Source organism: Egretta garzetta, unplaced genomic scaffold, assembly GCF_000687185.1.
Source record: "Egretta garzetta isolate BGI_Z169 unplaced genomic scaffold, ASM68718v1 scaffold326, whole genome shotgun sequence".
In the NCBI taxonomy this organism is placed as follows: Eukaryota; Metazoa; Chordata; class Aves; order Pelecaniformes; family Ardeidae; genus Egretta; species Egretta garzetta.
Genome location: NW_009260026.1, coordinates 3,267,749 through 3,291,830, shown reverse-complemented (window position 1 = coordinate 3,291,830; position 24,082 = coordinate 3,267,749). Strand labels below are relative to the sequence as shown.

Below are 24,082 nucleotides of genomic sequence, written 5' to 3'. Positions count from 1 at the left end.
TTCATGTTTTGTAATATTCCATGCTTTTTCTCCTCTGCGTATAAAGGGCTTAGTCTGGAGTTAAAAAGGGAATAATTTAGTGTGAGGTGAAATATTTGCAGGCTTGTTTCCTAATGGCATATTTGTATAGTGTGCACAGAGTAGCAGGAGAGGATGTTTGCCTGATATTTTTAATTGTAAGACTCCTTTGCTGTGACTCTCCACTCTCTCAGGAGGCAGCTGCTGTCAGAGACAGGCAGTCATTCTAGATTCAGCTCAGGACAAGCCTGGCAGACAGCAGACAAACCCCCACAGCACTTTCTTGGAAAGATACTTTTTTTCCTTCCTAAATTTCCCTCCTCTTCTCTTTGTCTTAATTTCAAATGAAAAGCATTGCATGGAGTTCAGACAAACACTGGCCCTTCCCTGGAGACAGCTCACCAGTCCCTTTTAGGGACTGGAACCCCTTTGTCCACCCCTTTTGACCTTGCCCGATTGTGGGGGCTAGGTATGGTGATGCAAGGGAGGACTCTTGGCTCAAACCAAGAAGTCACAGTTGACCAAAGCCCATTAGGTGCCCTCAGCAGATGGAGGGAGGAAAGAGGTGTTTGTGCAGCCTACTGGCTCAGGGACGGTCTTTTGTTATACTTTTGGGGTGCCTGGGGGAAACGCCAACAGAGCTTGAGAGCACTCACTTTTAGGTTTTGGGCTTTTCCCCTTACAGAAGCAGGAAGGGAGGAAGCTCTAAGCCCAAATCCCAGCTTGAGCACTACACTAACATACCTATTCTTCCTCCTAGTTCATGGCTCAGGCGGTCTGAAAGATGGGTCTCAGTACCTGTCATAGGCTGTGTCCCAGCTGCCATCTATCAAGGACTGAGTGTAGCTTCCTTCCGCAAAACTATTCTCATCAAACACTGTGTCCTTAGACAACAAGTGTCAAGAGCGTGAGCTCTGCTAAAGCCAACATAAAGCATTTGAGGAAATCATCTTTGCTGCTGAGGCCTCTACTGGACTGGTTTCTTATTTGCCATATGCACTGTTATATTAGGTGTTTATGAATCACTTGGAATATCTTTTTGTTTCAGGGAATATATGTCCTTCAGCCTGACCAAATGCAGGTAAAAGATACTACAGGGTAGGAAATAACCCTTTGAAATGTATTTTCTTCTTTTCTCTCATTTTTATTTTTCTCATGGGACCAGTGGCCTTTATCTGCTCCTATTGAAGGTAATAGCAGTGCTCCTGCTGGCTGCTGTGGTGTGGACTCTGCCTTATTGCTCACTAGCTGTTTTGCAAGCTTAGCCTTGGGTTTCAGAAGACCCCAAGGATGTCCTAACACACAGGTTGAATCCTGCAGAATAGTGCAGAAGTGTTGGGAGACATGTCACTGTAATAGTTCTTGAACTAGTGCTGGCATGTGGAGGATACAAGCTGTGTCTCCCTTTAGCACGCCCCTGTGCTGGGATGAGTGTTGTACCTGAAATATGTTTTCTTCCTCCCTTTCGCAGGGCAGATGAAAATGTGAAGGCTCCAAGACAGTGCCGTGTTGTCACAGTTGATTACAATTCTTATGCTGAACAGCTCTGGAGAAATTCAAAGCTGTTCTGTTCCCTGAAATCTTCCTTTGAAACTGAAACAGCATTTCTCTCTGCTTGTTCTCCGTCATTCTCTATTTTCTTGCTCTGCCACTGCTGGCTGGCAGACAAGCTCTGCCTCTCCCAGGAGAAATTTAGCTCCTGAGGGATTACCAAACTGTGTGGAAGTGTGAGAAACTGCCAATCTCATAGAATAGTGCCCCTTCCTCTGGGATTTTGCTGAAGTCCCAAGATGTTTCCATTATTGCTGATTTGTTGTAAGGTCCCACCACAGCACCGGGGTCACCTGCCTCTATTGTCAGAGGATTTTGTACTCTTTAAAAACATAATGCTTCAGTTCTCTCTTTGGGGGAACTGGGCCAGTGATGCTTGCTTACCTCTTGGAGGGGAGGATACGAACAAAATGTATTTGCGCCTGTGAAAACTAAATAGCAGAAGCTGTCAAAGTGCAAACTATGATTATATTTTAAAAGGAGGTTTTTAAGTGTTTGTTCATGTCCTTTCTGTAATGGAATTATTTCTGGAGGACAGTGCTTTATGAGTTTAATTACTGAAAGTTGCTTTCTAGTCACTAAACTCCCATTCTTTTGTATTGCAGTTCTTAAATCCACTTCTTATTCTTGTCTTCATCCCAATATTTGACCTTGGGCTCTACCCCCTGGTAAACATGTGCAAATTTAATTTCACGTAAGTACTTGGGGACAATGCAGATGCTTTGGTGCTTTTTCTTTTGCAGCAAGTGTGCAGAATACCTTTTTCACAAATTTCCGTTCACCCTTCCCAGTACTTGCCTCTACTTCAACCCCAAGGGCATCACCCTCTTCCACAGGCCCTGAAAATTCCGGAGGGGAAAATTCAGTGATGTTGGATTCTGCTCTGTACAGATTTTCCCTGAAAGCAGATATGAACAGTCCCTCTTTGAATTTGATCAACATGTTCTTCACCTTATCTCCTATATCTTTTTTTATTACAAGACACAAGCAGTAAGTATTTTCTTATCCCAGGGCATGTAACCAAGAGACAACATTTGGATTTCTAACCTGGATTTCCGACAGCCCAGTCAATCTGGAATGTGAATCCAGACTGTTACAAAGAATGGAAATCGCTGAATCTAGAACCAGATTTGTTTCAAATCTCAACCGCTCGGTACTTACTTTGGACCTGCCGATAGGTCTGCCCGACCTATTTTATTCTGCTTTATATCAGATTGTCTCATGTAACTCTGTTAGAGTTGCACTAGTTTTGCTCCAAGTTCATAAGCAAGCTCTTTATTCTCTAGGAATGTAAATGTATTGGCATGAGAAATAACCCAGAATGATGCCACAGATGGTCAGAAACGTTGATTTTTGCATGCTACTTTTCTTTTGCCTTTACCAAAAGGGACTTGAAGATACATCATTTCTAGTCCTCCTTCCAACATCACAGGTTAACATAATGCCATGAGCTATTCCCACTAGAAGAGCTAGGAACAAGATAATATGAAACTTGCAAGCAAAGAGCTTTTTTTCATGGCATATCAGTTTTAATTGGCCTCTGTGCTGGCCTCATACAGAATAATAGAATAGTTTTAAGTGAAATGATTGGCAATTTAAACAGCATGTCATCCCCAGTGCCACCTGTTGGACAGTTTATTACATGGTTTTGGCACATCTTTGGCTCTGAGGAATGGTATTCTGTATTTCAAATTACTTTTTTTTCTTAATGGTACCTCTTTCATTTGCTCCATAGACCTATTAGGAAAATGGCAACAGGTATGATCCTTGCAGGGTTGGCGTTTGGACTCGCAGCTGTTGTAGAAGTCAAAATAAATGTAAGTATAGCTCAAGGGATTCCTCAAAAATATTTTCTTTCCCTGGGGTGTTTTTATTGATGCCTGTTAGATAATCCTTTTAACCATTCTGTTCCTTGATCATAATTTTTAATGTGTTCTTTACAGTTAAGCGCACCAATCCAGTTGCTAATGATAATTCTTACTTTGTCTGCTTTTCTCTCTCTTTCTCTCTGTCTCTGTTTCTTTCTCTCTCTCTAGTCTTTGCAGTTTTGCTGTGCCGGTCATCTGTATTGGTCTATATTCTAGATTTCCATCGTCAAAATGCTTGACAGACATCTAGTTAATGCTAGTGATTAATTCCCAAAAGGTAGTCTGTTCTCTCTCCTATTTCTTGCTGTAGCTTGCTTTATTATACTCTCCGGGGGTTTTTTTGGTGTGTGTGTGGTGGTTTTGGTTTTTTTAGTTTAATTACTTTCCTACTTTAGTGTGGGGATGTGGTTTTTTACAAGCCAAATTTTCTCCAGTGAGGCAGGTAAATGCAGTCAGTTCTGTAGTCACAGGCATTAGGCACTGCCAGGCATCCCCAGACAGGATGGCAGCAAATCTCTTGCGAATTCGATGTTAGTCCCTGCAGATTTGTCCTATTTGTTTCTGGCCCATGACCAGCCTTGCGCACACTTTGGCTGACCTTTGTCTCATGGAAGTTACTATAGGATTAATTTTTAAAGCTTCCATGTATCCTTAAAATGTTCCGTTAGAGCGGCTGGCGCACAGCCCTGGATTAACATCTGCTGGTTCCTTGGGTGAGTCCACTGGCAAGTCTCCCAATGAAACGAGACTTTGTGGCTTCAGCTCTCTTCTTTCTGATCCCTTTACGTGAACAAAGAAATACTCTCATTGCTACCACCAGCAGCTCTGGCCAAGCACTGAAATTCTGCTCTGAAGTATTTCGTGGCAGCTACTTGACAATAAAGTGAGAAAAAAAGAAGTTTAAAAACAAAAAAATCCATTTTAGATCTGCAGGTAGTATGAGGCTGACACTGACTGATGTACTCTTTCTAGGAAATGATTCCTGACAGAAAGAGATGTCTGTGCTGGAGGCATCGTCTTCCTTTTCGCAGAAAACAGGGAATAAGATCTATACAGTCAGCTGTTAGATAGCATGGTGTCAAGTGATGCAAAAGCACTGATTACAGGCGTGGAGCTGGACTGGGATTTTCAAAACTACTTAGCTTCTAGCCTAATTCTTTTCCCAGTCCCTGATTGCAGTGGGAAATAATTATTCTGGTCACTGCTTTTGAAAGCTAAGTACAATTTTTTCCATTCTGATATGGCAGTTGGTTAAATCCAGACACTAGGGAGCCATATAATGAAAGCAGTGACATTGTTCTCCCTACCCAGCAGTTGCGTAGCCTGTGCGCTTAGTGGTGCGAAGAGCAGTTTTTGGGAGGAATGATAGGTTGGCTATTGAGCTACTATAAGGAAACCTCCCTAAATAAGATTTATGTTCAGTTTTCTCTCAGTGCAACTTCTGATGAGGAAGGGATGGAATAGTGTCATTACAGAGAGGAAGACTATTATGGCTAAAAATGAAGAGATATTAAAGTGCTAATAAAGCATACAGATGGCACTTAAAGCCTTTTACTTTAATTAGGAAACTGATATGCCTCGGCTTGTCCCAGAAGAAAGTTTAATTCGGGTCCTGAATTTGGCAAAGAACCCTGTTCAAGTGACAATCCAAGACCAGGACCTATTTCAGCAGCCTGTGGAGGCTTTTCAGGTAAGCATATATGTGAGGCTGGAAGGCCTGACTTGCATCCCATTAAAGCGAGGGTGGGCTTGTTTTCAGGCATTTTCTAATAAAGCCTGCAGATACTAGAGCTTGTTCTCCTCCGCTGCCTTAGAAGTGCATGGGAATAGCTCTAAAAATAGAGCATATTATCTCTGTTGACGAGACAGAAATGGAAAGTTTGGAGACATATTTCCATGGTAAAGGAGAAGGAAATGGCTAACTACATTCACCTGTAATCAGGAATAAAGGATAATTGTCCAAAGATGAGCATGTAAAGACATTCAACTCGTGTGTCTCTGTGCTCAGACCAGGCTTTGCTGCTGGGATCTGGATGTCATCTGAAAAGTATTTACCTTCAAAGGAGGAAAGAAATGGGAAGGCAGTTAACTAGGCATGGGCACTGGGTTGTTTCCTTATTTCAGCTTCCATGTTACTTTACCGGTCAGGCTAGTTTGGGACCCAGCCCAGCAGTATGTTGGCTACCAGCAGCCTGCCATGTTTTAGATGTGATCCCAGTGGGACTGAGCAGGGCCAGGGAAAAGGGTAGTTCTGTGGGCAGAAGGTGTTCCTTGACCTTTGGGTTGCATCCAGAAAGGGAAGGTACTCCAAGCTCTGGCTTGACCAGCCCAAAGTCAACATAGCTCCTTTGCTGCAGAAGACAGCTCTGACTGTTAACTTTTTCTTTACGGGCTCCCTTGAAGAGAGGATAGGGTTGCGCTTGGGGGCAAGAGTCGCATCCTTTCTCATCTGAATAAAGTGTAACCAAGTTTGTTTTTTCCACAGAGCCCAGCTGAGTACTCAAAATTAATATTGAATGGAGAGCAACAGAGCCTTCGCTTCACCCTGCAACATCAAGGATTGTCTCTTGCTTTTAACTACACCATGAAGGAAAAATCAGTATACAGCTTAATTGTTTTTGAGGCAGAAGAAAGCCTATCAAGCCACTTAGTGAGTGTGGGAGTGAAGTGTAAATACAGTATTAATTCAATGGCTGTGATGATACAATGGGGTAATAGGCTCATTAATTCACTTGCTCAGTTGCAATGTCTGTCTGATTGCTCTCAGATGCTCTAAACCTGACTTCTTAGCTAGCGGCACTGGATCAGTACACATTTCTGCTGGTTGATTAATAGAGGCGTTATGGCATCTGAGAGTTTCTGGGCATGCTTTAATCCAGTGAATGCTGCAGTGGGAGAGCAGAGTCATGCCCGCTAGGCAGCAGAGCTTGAGAAAGCTGAGGAAACAGAGCTGGAGATTTTCCCCAAAAGATGGTTCTATAAAGCAAAGATGTTAAAGAGGCTCTAGGGCAGGGCATGGAGTAAAAGCATCAGAGGAATGATTCCGGGCTTAGTTATTGCAAGTGTTTAGTGAAAATGCACAGAAGGGCCATTTGTTTTGCTGAACAGAATAAATGATTAAGCTCATTTCAGGCTCTGCAGCAGAGCCAGCTGCGTTTGGACTTTTGTGTATTGCTGCAACAATCAGAGAGAGGCATATGGGATGTATAGGGCTGGATTCTAGTATCTTTTACATGTAGCTGTATCCTAAGGAGCTCTCTTGAAATGAATGGTGTTATTGTATGTTGTGGCAGGTGTGTAAATGCCATCAGAATCTGTCCTCATGCTAAAATACCAATTATCTTTGCAGTTCCTGAGCCTCCTACCTTGCAGGGTTGCCACATGAAGGATTCAGTATTATATAGTAGAAATCACACAACTGTTTTCAAAAATGAGGAGTTTAAGAATTTATTTATTCCTAAAGTTGGGTTTTTTTGCTGCTTTATGATTTAGAGCCTGGAGCTCATTATCACACAGTGTTACTAAGTTTCCCTGTGACCCTGATGACTGTGTGCTGTTACCTTAAGGAATGGATACTCGTACAGTGATTTTTTTCATCCTCAAGAAGTGAAAGCCTGCAACAGGCTGAAGCAAAGCAATCTCTGAGCTTCAGTACATCTCTGTGCTGCACTAGCTATCTAGCTTGTGCTCACCCTGGCATGGGCAGGCTCTCATGCGCTGGGGAACAGCCGTGCTGTTGGGTGATGGTATTGACCTGTCATTCTCAGCTGTAAATAAAGGAGGTGTGGAAGACTGTGGTAAATGATAGTCACTTTTCCAGCACTGCAACACCAGGAATGCATTGCCAGCATCACTGCTGTGTTTCAGGGCTTGCCCTGGAGTAGCTATGGCTCATGCCAGCCTCCCTCACACCTGGGTTTGGCCCTTTTGCTCAGGTGGGGGTGCTTTCCAGGAAGGATCCAATCTGAAATTGGTTTCTTCTTGTGGGCTGTAGAGTAGGCAGGAAATGAATTCGAGAGCTCTGGGGATCATCGATGAAAGCAAGTAATAATTTGGCTGGCCTGCCTGTAACAAACTAGAGTGTTAATCCCCATTTGTCTCCCACAGGAAAAAAAAAAAAGCTGTTTATTATTTATTGTTCTGACATTTATTATTCATTGTGACTATTTATTATTTAGGGCATACATTATTTGTGGGTCAGCATACCATATTGAAGTACAGTAGACATTTTACAGGTATATTGAAATTCTGGATCCTTGGTCTCAGAAGCTCAGGGTTTAACATCAAGAAGAAAGTGTGGAGAAAGAGCTAGAAAATTTTAAGTGAAAGCCAGTTTCTGAAGGTAGATTCAGTCTCTTTTGGTTTGCCTGGATTCCATATGTGGACGGTGCAAATTGAAATTGCCCTGCCAGCTTAAGTGGACATGGCACAATTGTGGATTTCTACCAGCCAAGAACCTTGCTGTGTATTCTTTTTTTTTGTGACATGCAATCTTTAGGGCAGGGTTGTATCTTTACTGTCTTTTTTTAGCATTGTACACCAAATAGGGTCTCCTCAGTTGAGTGTAGATCACGTTAACTATTGAGCTGATGCTCTAGCTGTGATCTCAGGAGAGGCACTCTCATTTCCCGATGTGTCCAAGCGGGTGGCCGTTTCAGGGATGTGTCTGCAGAGACTGTGAGCACAAACAAGCTCAGTGCATCTTTGTCTTTCCTGCTCACCACCTGCACCATACAACATTTTATGAAGTTAGGGAAATATGAGTTACACATGATGATCAGAATAGTTACCTAGTGGTTCCTCTTGGCTGTAGGCTACTGTGAAGTCTATGAGTATGCCAAGAATCAGGGTCTGAATGTTAGGCAGTTGCAGGTTTTCCAAGTAAGGTAAACATGAGTGAGGCACTCATGTTTAACTGTAACTAATCATTGAAAGAGGCTAATGTGGATAATCCTCTCTTGCTATCTTCAGATCGAGGTAAATACTTTTTTGGTGGGTGTTACATGCCTCAGTAGAAGGGTGACTGAAACTGTAGCCTTTGTTACGCAAGAGATGAGGAAAAAACAGGTATGAACTCATCTTAAGCCCTTGGTGGAGCTGAAATTTTGCCACTGACTTCGTTGTACCAGGACTTCACTTCTGTGGCCTGATGTGAAGCTTATGTCCGAGTTCAGTTGATTTCCATGGGTTTTCCGTGGGCTACAACGCGTGTGTAACTCCACAAACACTAGTATTTTCTGCTACACATTGTCATAAGGCAGTGTTGATAACTATGTTTGGTTGGTTTTTTTTTTCTTCTTCCCCTTTTTAGATTACAGACTTGGAAGCAAAGCCAGAAAATGGTTTGGCAGCTGTTAGGTAGGTATGGGGTTTTTGGAGGATTTGGAGGTGGTGGGGTGAGGGGAAACTGCTTTTGTCTAATGCAAACTGTATGTAACATAACCCAGATGTTCTCAGGTGGGAATCCAGTCCACACTTTTCATGCAAGACTCAGGTGTCAGCTGCGGAGGCTTGACATTGTGTCACCTCCCATGCTTGCCATGCTGAGCTGAGCATTATTGCTGCTTACTGCATAGGATAGTCTGGGCTGAGATGGCAATGTAGATCTCCCTCGGAAGAGTGGTAAGTTCATCTCACTGTGTCCCGCCTCTTTGGGAAAGAAAGGAAAGAAGCAATCTGGAAAGGAGCCATTGCCATTTGTCCTCTGCAAACTGGCCAACCCATGACGTTCATTTATCTCACCCAACCTCATGCACAAATGCCTACTGAATTGGATACAGCAACAGTTTTACATCCTCATAAACAAGTCAGCTGGGCATTAGGCTCTGCTTAAGCAGCTACTCTGCTTTCCTAATTTGAGCTAGTCCATCAGCAGTCCTGTGCCAGTCCGTGCCAAGATGCCATTTCGCTGAGGTTAAAGTTACCTCCAGCACCACATCACTAGACCTATACAAGGCTGCTGAGATGCAGAAGAAGATGATTTGCCAAAAAAAAAAAAAGTATTCCAGCTGGACTTTCTGGAGGATTTGGGCAAGCTGCAATTAAAACAAAACAAAACAAAAAACCCCCAACAACCCAACCAAACAAAACCCCCACAAAAACCATTAGATGGTACAAAACAATGTCCAGCTGCCTTATCTGAAAGGCTGTGTTGACAGAGCAGGAGAGCAGTATCTCTTCATAGCTCTGTGCTTGTGAAGGCTTCTACTGACTAAGCACCACCTTAGAGACTTGATTAATACCTGCAGTCAGGAATGTTTTATATTTTCCTGTAAACATTTTTGACAAAATCCCAAAACTTTCTCTTCAACAATCTGTGAAGAGATTTCACTAGGAAGAAACTTTTTCCACTAAAAAGTTACTTTTGCTAAGCACTTGACTATCTTCAGGGTTTTCACCCCCATTTTAAGAACTGCAAACTGAAATACTTTAAACTATAATCAGATCAAATAAAAAGTGTTTGGTTTTGCTAACAGTTTTTGGGTTGTCAAAAGGAAACTGTCTTTTGTATGTGAAAAAACATATAAACACTGGATGAAAAAACCTGAACCTGAATATTCCCATGCAAGTTTTAGTTTTGATGAAAATATCTTATTTTGCTAGAAAACTCGAAAGTACGCCAACATGGTGCACACACTCATCAAGACACCCAATTTTACAGTTTGCTGGAGTGGGCTGTCCTCCCAAACAGCCACGGAACAATCTTTGAAGGTCTCTGAGAAGAGATTGCCTGGAAGTCCTAACAGACAAAAAGTGAGGGTCACTTTTCACAGGAGAGAAAGAGAGTAAAATTACACAGCAGAGAAAACTAATCCCTTATTGAAAAACTAGGGCAAAAAATCAGGCAATTATTTTGGTAGCTTGCAGGAGAGGCTGTCATAACCTAATGGAGTTACAGAGTGCTTTGAGAGAGAGAATGCACTTCTTCTAAAGTGTCTGATATTATGCTTCTCCTGCCCTGTCTGACAACCCAATGAAATATGCCTTCTTTGCAGATTCATTAATGGTTTGAGCCAAGACGTCAACCTCACCATTGACAGCAAACAGTTCATTGCTGTTCAGAAAAACTACAGCGCTTCTGAGTACTCGCTGCTAAAGAGGGACAAGTAAGTTTCCCTTGCTGTGCTGACAGTCCTTGCGGAGGCCTTTCCTTGGATACACTGGGGCTTTTCTCGGGCGAATAGCAAAATCTTCATTGCTATTGTCTTGGCATTTGGTTGTGGGGGCAGATGTTTGTAAAAAAGCAGAATTATCGGCTCTGCGCAGAGCAGGTGCTCCTGGCCACTCGTGTGTGTGTGCAGAAGCACCATGTGCTTAGTCTGCAAAGTGTCCAAGCCAAAGGAAAGCAAATCAGTATCTTTGTGTGTAATAACGCAGTTGAATAGGTTCAGCCTCCAAACAGTGTCTGGGATAGCTCCCTTCCTGTGGCTGTTATTGCTTTGGTAAGATCAAATCAGTAGGGACAAAGCTTGGAAACTTTATTCTCATGAAGTGGGTATAATGACATCCTAGTTTAGGTCACAATCTGAGTTTTCTCAGAGTCGGGTCAGGGGAATTTTGGAAACCCAAAAAGCCTTTTGATGAAGTTCTGATACAGCACTTAACTTTCTCTGAGCTTTTGTTCACATTGTGTGGGGGCCTGGAGGGAAGAGACTGGCCGTTCCTGGGCATCTGTCAGCGGAGTAAGGTGGGACATGGTGAAGTCCCCTCTGCCTTTTGATGCCTGCTCTATTTTGATACTTTCTCAGACCTAAGCTCTTAGGGTGCTCTCAAGGAAAGGCTAATTCATATTCCATGCTACAGAGCGTTGGTATGTGGGCTGGTAACACCGAGTAACATTACATGGCTTTGCAGGCTGGGCTTGTTAGACAGCGGCTCCATATGGCCTTGGTTTGGCAGCATTAGAGTTGGCTCTTGTAGGGTATTTCTGGCATTTGCAGTGTTTCAAAACAAGCTTCATGGCTTTTCTCTGCATAAGCTCCATCCAAAATATTTATTGCTGCAATTTAGTAGGATGCAGCAGCCATTGTGGCAATGCTGCTGAGCCTCTGTGGCATCTCACACATCCAAAATCAGAAGAACAAATATGAAGGCTAATTTGCTCTACAGAAGGGAAACAAAGTGGCTTGCGGCTACATATTTCTGATTTCCTGAGCCCAGCTAACTTGTCTGGCCCATAGTTCCTGAAGGAGTAGAGAAAAGTTTGGAAGGAAAATAAACCTGAGAGGAAAAAAAAAAAAAATTAATGCTGGGAAGAAGCAGAAACCATTTAACAATGTTAACAATAGCACAGGTCATTGGGTGAATCCAGTCAATGTAGGATGCAGCAGCCATTGTGGCAATGCTGCTGAGCCTCTGTGGCATCTCACACATCCAAAATCAGAAGAACAAATATGAAGGCTAATTTGCTCTACAGAAGGGAAACAAAGTGGCTTGCGGCTACATATTTCTGATTTCCTGAGCCCAGCTAACTTGTCTGGCCCATAGTTCCTGAAGGAGTAGAGAAAAGTTTGGAAGGAAAATAAACCTGAGAGAAAAAAAAAAAAAATTAATGCTGGGAAGAAGCAGAAACCATTTAACAATGTTAACAATAGCACAGGTCATTGGGTGAACTCCAGTCAATGCCTAAGTGTTTCTGGAAGGAAAAAATGGCAAGGAACTCTGGTGACTGTCTGACACAAACATTACTGCAACTTTACATCATACATCTTCCCTACCGCTATTGTAGGGGCATGTGTGATAGCTCTGCTCTGTGCTCTTTGTCTGTGGGACTAACTGGGAAATACTGTACTTCATCATTGTATCTAGATATAATAATGGAAAATGCATAACTGAAATGGGAGAATTCACCCTGGAGCTAGGGCTGCTCGACTTCGGCGCATCATACACCATTGTGATAACTAACGTAAGTGCCCCTGTGGTGGTGATCAAGCTCCTTCTGTTCTAGTCTCTGCCAGTGCTTTTGTTCTTGTGTTTGTTGCTTGCTTTCTCCACCCTGCAAGACCTGGGAAGTAGCCATCTGAAGGCAGTCCATTATACAAGGGCTAGTAAAAGGTTTTGGCATCTATATAAGCAAGGTAGGTGGGTATTCATTCCACCTTACACTGTGATCTTGTCAGATCTCATGGTTTAAACAAGAAGTAAGATCTTTTCCTTTATGGGAATCCTGCATGGAAAATAATCTGATCTATGGTTTGTGCCGGTCTCATGCCATCCTTGTTCAGTTAACATTGACCCAGCACACTGCAAAGAGCTATTACGGTCTGACAAGAGATGACTCTGCTTGTGGTCTTTTAAATACTGTACGTAGTGGTATCTCACACTTGAAAATCTCTGCAGAAACAGTCTGCTGTATCCTCGTATTTAACTTACTGATCTAAAGGCTGATCTTCCAAGCCTTGTGGATTATGTGTGGGGGGAAGAAGGACAAAGTGTTGAAGGAGGAGGTCAGTGAGATTGTGCATCTGTTTTCCCTACTCTCACTGTCTGTACAGCTCATTTGGAGCCTAGTGTAAAGTCAAGGCATGGTTTTTCTGAACAACCTAGCCCTGGTGGGTCGTGAGCACTGCTGAAACGGTGGATTCCTTTCCCTGCCTGCCAGCCTGTTAGGCATGCCGCTCCAACCCTGGTCCAGCTCGCAGAAGCCACAGAGATGAACGTGATCAGCTTAGTTCCCATTTTAACCTTTCCACTGCACAGGCACACAGACAAACCAGGTCTGACAGGACACACTGCTAAGCTGCCCTCTGAGACTTTGACTATTGTGTTGTGATGAGCAGAGCAAAGTGCTGTCAGCTACTCCCTGGCAGTAACATCTCCCTCTTGGGCAATTATTGTGAGCTGTTCATGTCTGCAGAGTCCAAATACGTAGGGGAAAAATATAGCTGCAAAGCACCTGGCATTTTTTTTTAACTCCAGTAGCTGGAGTGGGATGCACAGTCCTGGAGGGAACAGGTGGATGCTGCCATCTGTGAGTGAAGAGGTTTATATACATAAAACACATACACACTTGAACCAATGTTGGCCAGACCCTTCTTCCATGGCTGCAAGCCTCTTTCACCAGATGAGAAACCAAGTAGAGAAGTTGCATGAAGAATATTACACTAAGAATATTGCCCCAGAGCCTCTGGTAATGCAACTGAGTCAGGGCCAGTCGAGGTAGATGTGTCCCATGTTACTGTGGCCAAGGATTCTGGTTTGTGGCCCCATCTACAGAAGTCCCTGCTGTAGCCATGGCTGCTCGGGGGTGACTCTGTGCCTCAGCCCTTCTGGACCCTGTGCTAGTCCTTTAATCTTTTTGACCCTCTGTTTTTCCACCTCGCTCCCTGTGGTTTCCTCCTTCTGTAGAGAGCTACTTTCTTCAGACCAAGATAATTTTTAATTATTGCAGTGATTTGTACTGAGCCCTGCTCCTCTGCCAGGAGTGCTATATAGAAGAACCAAGAATGCAATATATTAGTCTGCTAATGTGGCTGAACTGTGATACTTAAATCATGGGGATGCTGGCTTCTGCCCAGCCTTCCTCAGTGTACAGTTATAGTGTGGTGCTTGTGACATTTCTTTATGGGCTAAAGAGAAATGCACAGCTTTCCTCTCACCTCTTTTAGCTTGCTAAAATACAGCCTCTTGATTTGCCTCCCTGCATGGTGATTAAGTACATCTTATAAACATCCCTTGTATTTTCCCAAGCACTCTCCTTAAACACGGGGGTTTCTGCCTGAAGTAATTTCAGCCTAGTGTTTTCCTGACTAAATCTCTCTCTGCCTCTGAGCCTCTGTGCATTGGAGGCAGTATTAATTACACCTGGGAAAGCAAACAGAAGGAATGAGGAACACAGCTACCGTAACTATCTGAATACATCTGATACGGGGCAGTTTCTGCTACTCTTGGTGTTCCTGAAGTGGATTTATTTGGGTGTCACCATTATAGTAGGGGAGTTTTACAGTACCCATGGCATGGCAGCAGTGGACACATGGCTGCAATGATCATTTATCCTCTCATCCTCTTCTGGTCCTGGGGACAGCAGCAGGTCACAGGCTCTGCACAAGTACCACACAGGCTCTTCCCAACCCGACTAAAGAAGAGGACTTGTTGGTTTGCAATAACTCATGTAAGTCTTGCAGTGCATGAATAAGCTGGGATGCTTCCATCCTGCCCCCTCTGTCCTGTGTAGTAGGAGTCAGCCCTTTCCCAACAGGCTTGGAAATGGCAGGGGTCAGACCCAGCATTTTGCTTCCAGGGCAGAGCTTTTCTTCCACCTTTACTTAAAACTTCATTTTGGTAAAGTTGCTGTTGGAGTCCAGGCTAAGAAGGATCTGATCTTTGAGCAGCTGATCAATGTGCCTTTATTTTTTTGCTAGGTTTCTGGAGGTACTGTGAAGACATGGAAGTCAGAAGACATCAAAGCCAACAATGTCCATATGGCTTGGCAGTTACCACAATACTTATTAATATCTGCTGGGGAGGTGATGTTCTCCATTACAGGTCTGGCCTTCTCCTATTCTCAGGTACTCTACTTAAAGATTAGACTTTAGATAGGCTTACAGTTAGGCTTCAGGATTTATCCTGCATCTGCCATTGACTTGTAATGCATCCTTTGGCATGATGCTTACTGACAATGTTATCTGTGGTTCAGCTAAAAATGGGAGTATAACACAGCTTGCTGGGTGCCCTCAAGCTAAATTAATTCATACTCTGAAGATACCTGTTCTCATTTATACTCGGGAATCTCCTTATCTGGTGAAGCTGAAAACATAGAACAGAACTGGAAAGAAGTTTATTTTAATGTGAAAGCTCTGAATACTGTCATATCAGTTTTTTTATCCTAGTGAAATATTTTGTGGTACCTATTTTCCAGTGATAAAAAGGCAAAGGTATCTCAAGGTGGCATGGGGGTTTGGAACCTGCTTTAAGCTGGGAGACTGAAGGGGTTTAAGCCTACATGAGTTTGTAAGAAGGGAGCAAAGGGTAAGGAATGTGCAAGGGATGATTTGATTGTTGTCTGGGGAGAAGGTTTATGAGAAGAGAGGACTGAGACCTTACAAGATTAAAAAGCTGAATCTACTAAAATTTATCCTTGGAGTAAAGTGCAGCTGTTTATTAATGAGAGAAATTAATACAGTGGGATGATCTGTCATGGGATGTGGAAAATTTGTCATCAGCAGGAAGTTTAACATCAAGATCCAGTCCCTTTTCCAAAGGTGCACAGCTGCATGGCACCAGACTCCAAGCTGCAGGGCCTGTTGTGTGGTTCCCTGAAGTTCTTGACTGTACAATTTCAAGTGATGCAGGTTGGGGGTGATCAGGATCCAACTCTGCAACAACAGCATCTCCTCTTTCTTCATGTGTCCTCCTGGAGGATTTTTGAAAGCTCCTTGTATGCAACTGTTGAAATTAACCACAGAGGAGACTCTGCGGGGAGGAAATCCCACCATCTCCTCCTAGGATGAGCCCAGTGACACCTACACTGGGCAGGACATTGCAGGGTGAACCAGGGCATAAGGGCACAGCGTGATACCCACTGACCAGGCCCTTCTCCTCTTTTTAGTCTCCGGCCAGCATGAAGTCGGTGCTGCAGGCAGGCTGGCTGCTCACAGTGGCTGTTGGGAATACCCTTGTGCTCGTTGTTGCACAGGCTGCACCAATGGCACAGGTATGGTTCGACTTTTAAAACAGAGGTAATGCTTTAAAACGGGCCTGGGTGGTGCTTCTGGATGTCTGTGTCCTGGAGGCACAGCTTTTCTGAACAGCCCCAGGCTCCTGCAATGGAGTGATGGCAGCCTGCACCCAGCTGCCTCGCAGCCAGGGTCCTGCATTGTCCTCAGCAGTGTTCCCCTTGGGAGCAATGGCTCTCCCTAAGCCTCCCAGTGGCAGTAAATAAGTGACCTGCACTGCAGTAACATTGCTGGAGCTCAGCTCTAGGCAAGCAGGCTGTATTTGGGCCTGGAGCTTGGACATGATGCCAGCCATGCATTGCAGTTGCTTGCCGAAAGCAGCTTGCCTTCAGCCAGCCAGCCCAGTGGGCAGGCAGCCTCCTCAGGCGCCTAGTTTGGGGCTTCTTCAGGGCCAGCTGCCTGTGGCACCCCTGAGATGTCGAGATTACATGGGGAAATTGTGGTGCAGAGCTTGTTTAATATAGGCTATCAGACTTCTGGGATGGTGGCATGAAAGTGTGAAATGGGGGTCATTTCTGGCTAACATGAAACTGCATCTCCCAAAGGCATCTTGTGGGCAAAAAGCCCAGGCAGGTATGTTCCAGTCAGGACAGGTTTATAAAAAAAGATGTAATGAAACTAGCCCAAACTAACTGGTTTGTTTCAAGGTATAGCACATATTCATAAATACATTATTTGTACATCAGTTTATCAGAAAACAGGATGAGAAAGTTTCTATATTGTGAGCAATCTTGGAAGCTAAAGAGTAATTTTCACCCAGCTCTTTAAAAAGCACTTGGAAGTGCAGAGAAATCCTCTATACAGAGTGTGGGGTCCCCTGACCTGCTGTTCTTTTTTCTTTCCTAGTGGGCTGAATTTGTCTTGTTCACTGTTCTCCTCTTTGCTGTGTGCATTATTTTCTCCATCATGGGATATTTCTATGTCAGTGTGGATCCAAAGGACCTAGAAGAAAAGGAAGAGAAGAGAGAGACCTCAAGCGGAGGGAACATGATTAGTCTTGTTACTCAGAAAACAAAGCTCTAACACATGGGTTGGGATTTTTTTTTTTTAAACACCATAGATGGGAGGGTAAAAGACGGTGGGGACAATGTTATTTTATTTTATAGCGTTGCAGTCTTTATTACTCAAAATGTAGCCACCTTCTAAATGGGACCAAATAGCCCTCTATAAAAGCAATGGGGGTCCTGAAATCAGAGCAAAACTCCCTGGGAAAGCTCCTCTGGTATTAAAAGCCCTTATAAGTAAATACAGTGTAATTTAAAACCTGCCCATCTTTTTAAGCATGGAATGCTTTCCTATGATTTTGTTTTAAACATATATTTAGGGCAGCAGGGAGGAAAGTTGGAAGGAATGCCATATGGCAGCAAAATTTGGAGATGTTGGGAGAAAAGAATGAAAACCCAGTATAGGAATTAGGGAAGAATAGATGTTACCGACAGAATTTTTAATGCTATCATGAAGGACTGGAAGTGTTACACACAATCCCAGAGGATTTCATCATGTAACTCTCCTTATGAGTATTTCACCCCATTATTGCATGTTATGAACGGTCCTGATTTATGACTTTTACCTCCAGGCTCAGAAGTAATAACAGGGAATTAAATTCTGCAGGCTAAAATATTCCCAAAACACTACTGAAGAAGATATGCGTGCTACCATCTCTCTGATACCCATTTTTCCTAGAAGTTTTTAGCAACTGATGGTGATCTTTGATTAGACATAATTAGGGAATTGGTTTATGCTTTCTTATTTCAGAAATCCAGACAGTTATTTGCCATCTTCCTATATATTAAGCCTTTATTGGGCATTTCCTTTTACAATACCTGCCACTGCATGTTAGGATGTGGCTGATTTCTTATCTCATGCTTCAGTTATTCCCCATGGGGAGACACATTACAGCAGTTTCTATAAAATTCCAGGCATCCTGCAGTGAGTTAAACAAGGGTGCACTTTATCATTTTTTTTCAGTCTGCAGGAAGAGACCATGGCATAGTAGATTTTTATTTTTGTGTGTGTGTTTTTGTGTGTGTCTACCAGACTTTGGCTATAGCTATTTTATCAGAATTGTGCTATAATTGTGTGATTTTTCCTTGCTTGCATGAAGCTGTGGTTTCATGTTCTGCATAGAAGTAATTCAACCATTGCTGATCTAGTAAAACTCCTGAGAGAGAGTCCCTGCCTCCCCCTGTCGCTCCAAGGCTGCAGCTGTAACTGGTATGGCCTAATTTATGAGAAGGTTTGTCAGTAGGATCTTCAGGTTCACAGAGAATGGATTTTAAATGATGCTTTCCTCTTTTGTCTTGGCATTAGCCACAGGTGGTCGCTGATGCTCTGATTCAGGAGATCATGAAATACATGTTTAATTTCATTCCTGTCCAGGACAATGCTAGGGAATATGCTTAACACCTCTGCTCCTTTAACGTGCTGCCTTATGTGTAAGTGTCGTCTTGAGTAAGACTGAGAAAAACCCACTTTTTGGCTTATAACTGGAAGACTCACAGCCTCAGATTGTTTCCTTTGTTTCCTGTCCTAAATGGTCGTGAACTTCCACCGCTAGTTCTGCATAAACTCCTGCCTGCTGTGAAATAGCATCTGGGTCTTGTGCCAGAGGGGGACCGTGGTCTCAGATAAATGACAACAGGCTGCGGGTGTGCACACAGAAACACTTAATGTGGTTCAGTCGATGCAGAGCCATTTATTAAGCTGTGGTGGCTGGATCTGGGCCGCTGAACCCAGCGACGCAGCGGGGAATGAAGGGCATTGAAAGCCATCTATTAGGTCATCTGACCCGCTCCTCAGAAGCCAAGTGAGGATTATTCTCTCTGCTCCTTTCTGGTATTGTTCTCCTGCTGTGATTCTTTGTGTGGGTTCTTTCTCCTCCAGGCATTGTTGTCTTCCTAATCCTGTTTTATGACACACCGCGAATCAGCTCAGAGGCTGCTGAATCATTCTGCTATGATGCTTGTTTGACCGGCTTCCAATTTGATGCACTAATAGAAAGCATTGCTTCCTCCCCCCTGCAAACAAAACAAAAATCCCTGAACTGAAGGAATGGACAGGCTCCAGTAACACTGAACAGACACAATTTGGAATTACTGGAGCATTTAATTTTTTATAAGCCTTGAATTTGGAAGTATGTTGGGGTTTGAGGGCATATGTGGTGAAGAGACAATTGAAAATTATTGGAGCACTTTCCTTGGGAAGCACTTGGTACATCACAGCTCAAAGTGGCATGAGAGAAAGCAAGGTGTCCAGAGGACATGATCTTTAAGACTACATATGCTCAAGAACCTCTTGATTTTTTACATTTTATTTCCTTACTGGCGGCACTACCAGAAGCTGTCACACACTCTGAGCTTAATTTAAAGGAATCATTCCAAACTCATAAAAGATACATTTCGGATGTCATCTGTATCTGCTTTTTAGACTCCTGATGCCAAATTGCCCCTTTCCAAACATCTCCATGTTCCAAACTATCATCGTAATGCTGGGGGAAGAAAAACTGCAGTTCACAGTTGGGAAGGTTATGAACAGGAAGGCGATGATGATAAGGTGCTAACATGGGGCTGGGGGCTGCTCCTGCAGCCCCTCTGGGGAATCGCTTGCCCCGGAGAGCATAAGGCTCTGTTCACATTTCTCTTCCAGCTGACACTTCTACTTCTTCCCACCGGCTCATTGTCCCCTGTTGGAAGCTTTGTCCCCCTCTGATCTGCCTGCCTGGTTGCTGGTGTGATCCTTCCCCACCGTTTCAGCTGCAGTCGTAAAGCTTTGCTAATTGGACCCATTTATTCGAAATGCACCAGCAGTTTGGAGGGATTTCCACTGGGCGTGCTGACAAGCAGCCAGGAGCAGGCTGGGGGCCGTATGAAGAGCTGTCCCTGCTGTAGCTGGAGAAAGTGGCAGAATAGCACATTCAGCTATTCTCCAGCACTTGTCCAATTTTAGAGCCACAACTCCATCTTTGGAGCCTGTCATCACTTTCAAATGGACTCAAGACTGGGTCAAAGATTTAGGACCTGACTCTGTGGAGTAATTGAGGTATCTTGGTTTTTCTTCCATATGGTCAGCTCATAGATGGGGCAATGCACAGCTCTTAACACCCAATTTTAGAACAATATTCCTTATTCTTCCTGATTCTTTGATTTAGGATCAGAGGGAGAAGCCAAAATAGTGACAGTATATGTAAAGCTGTGTGAGCCTCTATGGAGAAATCACAGCCGGCTGCCTGTCCAGCTTTGCCTGTCACTGAAGGAAGTCTCAGGTGTTGGTGGAGTTTGCCCTGCAGCAGTTTAGGGAAAGCTCACACCAGCTGTTTTGGAGGCTGACCTATGGAAATGATCTCCAGCTAAGGGACAGTAATGAGCTGGTGGGGTTCTGTAGGTATGTTGCTGTACAAGCCTTCATGGAGATTGCAGGTGTTACGCTTCGCTGTGGAAGCGTGTGTATTTATCTGAAGATTCTTCTCAAGACTGCTTTCTGATAAAGTTTTTTTTGTGCAGCAAATTTCCCTTCAGATGCACTGGCTGTTATTTAACACAGTGTTATTTCCAGCTTTACATGAGATAAGTGTAAAAATGAGATTTCAAACTCAGCAAAACAAATTCTTGGCTGTGGGTCCCTTAAATTTACCTCTTCTTTCTGAGGCAGTTGGTAGCAAGGTGCTCTGTGCAGCTCAAGGGGCTTGCATCTCTCTTTTCTTCTCTCTCCCTTTCCTCACAGCCCTGCAATTCCAGAAGATGAGCTTTCAGAGGATTCCAGAAGATGACCCCTGGGGGGCGGGGGGCTGCATGGGACTGGCTCGGATGCAGCTGGTGTGTGCTGTCAGCACTGGCTGGGAGGCAGGAGCCTGGCCAGGCACAGGATGGTTCCCTTCTGGAGACCCAAATGGGGCTGGGCAAGGTAGCCTGGGGCAGGGCTTGCCCTGGTGGAAGACATGGTTTTTCTGAGCAGTGATCTGGATGTGAGTTTTACTGTGAAAGTGAAATGTGAGTGAGTGAAGGGAAAAGTTTTCACTGGCCTTGGCTTTGGCCTGAGGCACTGTGCGAGGAGGCTGGAGACTGACAGGCAGGGAGGAAAGAAAGGGCTATTTGGTCAGGGTCTTCCCAACTCTTCAATGAACAGCTGAAATTCCTTGCATCGAATTAATTGGAGAGAAAATGAGATGGGAGAAGTGGAAAGCTCAGATGATTAAATAGTGGATGTCTTCAGACCTTTCAGAAAAGCGCTATCCTAACCGGTGGTGAGGGGCCATCGGGGGAGTTAGTTACCCACGGCTTGAGTATTACTCTGCAAAACCACCATACAGACCTGCATCGGTGGGTCTGCAGTGACTGGAGGAGGTGGCAGCTGTGCTCCTGGTGATGCCCCCACCATCCATGGCAGCCACCACCTTGGCTTCCCCTTGGGACAGAAAAAGCAGCTGAAGGTCTATTACAGATGGGAGTAGCATGGAAAGGAGAGCTACAGTTAGGGATGGTTAATGGGCAGTTTTAGCCACGGTCACACACACAGGAATAGTCTCCTCTTCTCTCTGTTGAGTTTCTTTGCCTAGCTACAGGAAATTTTCTAGCACCAACAGCTTAAACCTGGGAGTTCAACTCCCTGGCAAATACCACTGAATTTTGAATGGTACCAGACTCTGCATTTCATTAGCACTCCATTTGTTATTGTGATATAATTTTAAAACAGCATTTAAGATATGTTTCTGGTCCCAGATGTTGACAGATCTGGCCAGGGTTTTGCATGTTGATAGCTGGATTTACCCTAGTCTTTCATGTTAGCATGTGCGATAAACCTGTTGTGTACCAGTAGATGTTGTGGGGCCCTTGGATTTTTCCCAGCAATTCAGAAAAAAAGCAAAATCCCCAGTGAAGCTGGCTAAGCATGAACTGTGGTGTTGCTTCGTTGTTGGAGTTGCCCATGTGCTTTGTAATACGGGGACCCTCATTCATCTCTTGTAATGTGCTTCCCGGAAAGACAAAAATGGGGGATGCTACTAAACACTTTGCTCATGCCACGTTACAGAAATTGCATGAAGGAAAAGAATTTCTTTCCTTAAAAACCTTCCTTCCTCACCATCTCAGGTGGTCAACAAGGAACAAAAGTTGTTTCTTAGTGAGCTTTGGATCAAGGAGCTGCTGCATCTTCTCAAGGTCTTTCCGTGCTGTGTTTTACCAGCAGATCAGTATTAACCTGCCTCTAGTATCTGTAGATCAGAAGATTGCCAGGATGCAGAGCAACCACACTGCAGGCTCCCACTGTCAGCTGATCCATTCTGAACTCTTCATTTTTAAGAAATAGTTTTAGTAGTTATCCTGTGGGGTTCCGCTAGAACTGGTCTAAATTTAGGCCAAAACTAAGGACCTGAGAGACTTGTAATCAACAAGATAAAGAGCAAAACTCTCAAAAAAGCCTTAACACACTAAAACAGTGGTCTAGTGCTTAATTAAAATTTTAATATGCTTACAGAAAGTAAAAATGTAAACCAAAATGTAGCAATTCAGTCTGAGCAATGAAGAGCTGCAGTTGGAATCCAGCAGCATGGCAACTGGCAGCCAAGCTGAAGAGACAAAAATCAAGCAAATATCACTTTTTAAATTATTTTTTTGTCGCTGCATATGTTGTTCAGTCTGCTTGGCCTGACCTGTTCAATCTACCCATGTGTGTAAGGAAAAGAAGCTGAACTGACTTGAGGAAGACATGTGCCCCTCCAAAGCTACAGCTTGGTTTTCCTCTTGTTGCAGACTCCCAAGTTAGCTCCAAATGACTCCCTTCGCTAGCAGTCAGCCCCCTCAGTCCCACATGCTGATCTTCCCTGCCCAGAAGTCACTCAGACTTCTCCCCGATGACTTTGCCAGCCGTCAGCACCTTGCTTATTCCTCCTCTCATGCAGCCTCTCTGCTGCCAGCAAGAGTGTCTCTTCCTAGGGGTTGTCCTGGGTAATGCTGCCCACCTTCCTGCAGCCAGAAAAGCTGCTCTCCCACGGGACTACTGTGTCTGGGCAGAAATCATGCAGAGCCAAATATCTGGATGGTAACAGGGCATCTGCCCTGGCTTGCTTTGGCTCTAGCTTGTCACAGCCTCGTATGGCCTGATGCATCTTCTGTTGGCAAATCAGTTCAGAAGCACTGGGGTAATCCAGCATCTCTGTGCATCCCTCCAATCTATCCTGTGCCCGGTTAGCTGCCTGCAGTCAGCCTTTGTGTTGTGCTGTGGTAAGCTGCAGGGACTTCTGGACCAAAACACTGCTGTTACCAGCCATGGGGGGTCTGTGCTGCCTGTGGCCCCAGCTGCTTTAGTTGGCCTTTGGTTAGACATTATTTATGGCCAGGCTGCTCCTTCCAGCCCTCCCACTTGTGCTGGAGGCTCTGGATTCCTCCCCCACCAGTCAGTTTTTGAGTCTTTCTCTTGCAGAGCAGTGGGAGAAAGCCACTGAGGTTGCATTCATTGCAGCACTGGTGTGTGGTCGGTGGGCTGCAGCTGTGACCACTGAGCTCCCGTTGGAGTGGACCCTGCAACTGGTGAAATGAGGCCGGCTCCTCTGCCAGCAGTGCTGGCACAGGGACTGCTGGTGTCGGTGGAGCTGGCTCTGTGGCCTTCTGAGGCTTGACAGGGATGTTTCAAAAGCTGGTGTCGATATTTTGCTGGGGGACCTCTGTTATTACTGTGGTGCTGTCAGGCTTCAGCTTCTGAATCTGCTGGGTGAGGAGCAGCAGGCTGCGTGCCTGGCCCGAGCTGCTACTCCCCACGCAGGGACCTGTGCTGGTGCTGCTCACCCATGGCAGGGCACTTTTTGCTCCTTCATAATCTACTTGCCTGGCCCCAATGACCAGGTCTTGGGTAACTGGCATCTCCCAGACCTCACTGTGTTATGTGCCCACCCACAAGGGAAGTTTCTTCGAGTTCTAAGTGAATTTGATTCCTTTGAGCTCTGATCCTCACCAAAGACAGAAACTTCTCAAAGGTGCTATA

At 44.4% G+C, this 24,082-nt stretch overlaps 1 protein-coding gene across 1 annotated transcript in view; it reads left to right on the top strand.

The window, feature by feature from the left end:
* Window positions 1–17,134, top strand: part of SLC15A2 (solute carrier family 15 member 2) — a 38,284-nt gene extending 21,150 nt beyond the window's left edge. The window contains exons 12-22 of the mRNA XM_009640867.1: window positions 1,067–1,099; window positions 2,175–2,263; window positions 3,305–3,386; window positions 5,002–5,127; window positions 5,923–6,087; window positions 8,749–8,795; window positions 10,433–10,543; window positions 12,246–12,342; window positions 14,798–14,944; window positions 15,985–16,089; window positions 16,958–17,134. Of these exons, the coding sequence (XP_009639162.1) occupies window positions 1,067–1,099; window positions 2,175–2,263; window positions 3,305–3,386; window positions 5,002–5,127; window positions 5,923–6,087; window positions 8,749–8,795; window positions 10,433–10,543; window positions 12,246–12,342; window positions 14,798–14,944; window positions 15,985–16,089; window positions 16,958–17,134 (1,179 nt within the window). The remainder of the gene's footprint in view (window positions 1–1,066; window positions 1,100–2,174; window positions 2,264–3,304; window positions 3,387–5,001; window positions 5,128–5,922; window positions 6,088–8,748; window positions 8,796–10,432; window positions 10,544–12,245; window positions 12,343–14,797; window positions 14,945–15,984; window positions 16,090–16,957) is intronic.
* Window positions 17,135–24,082: the final 6,948 nt, after the last annotated feature.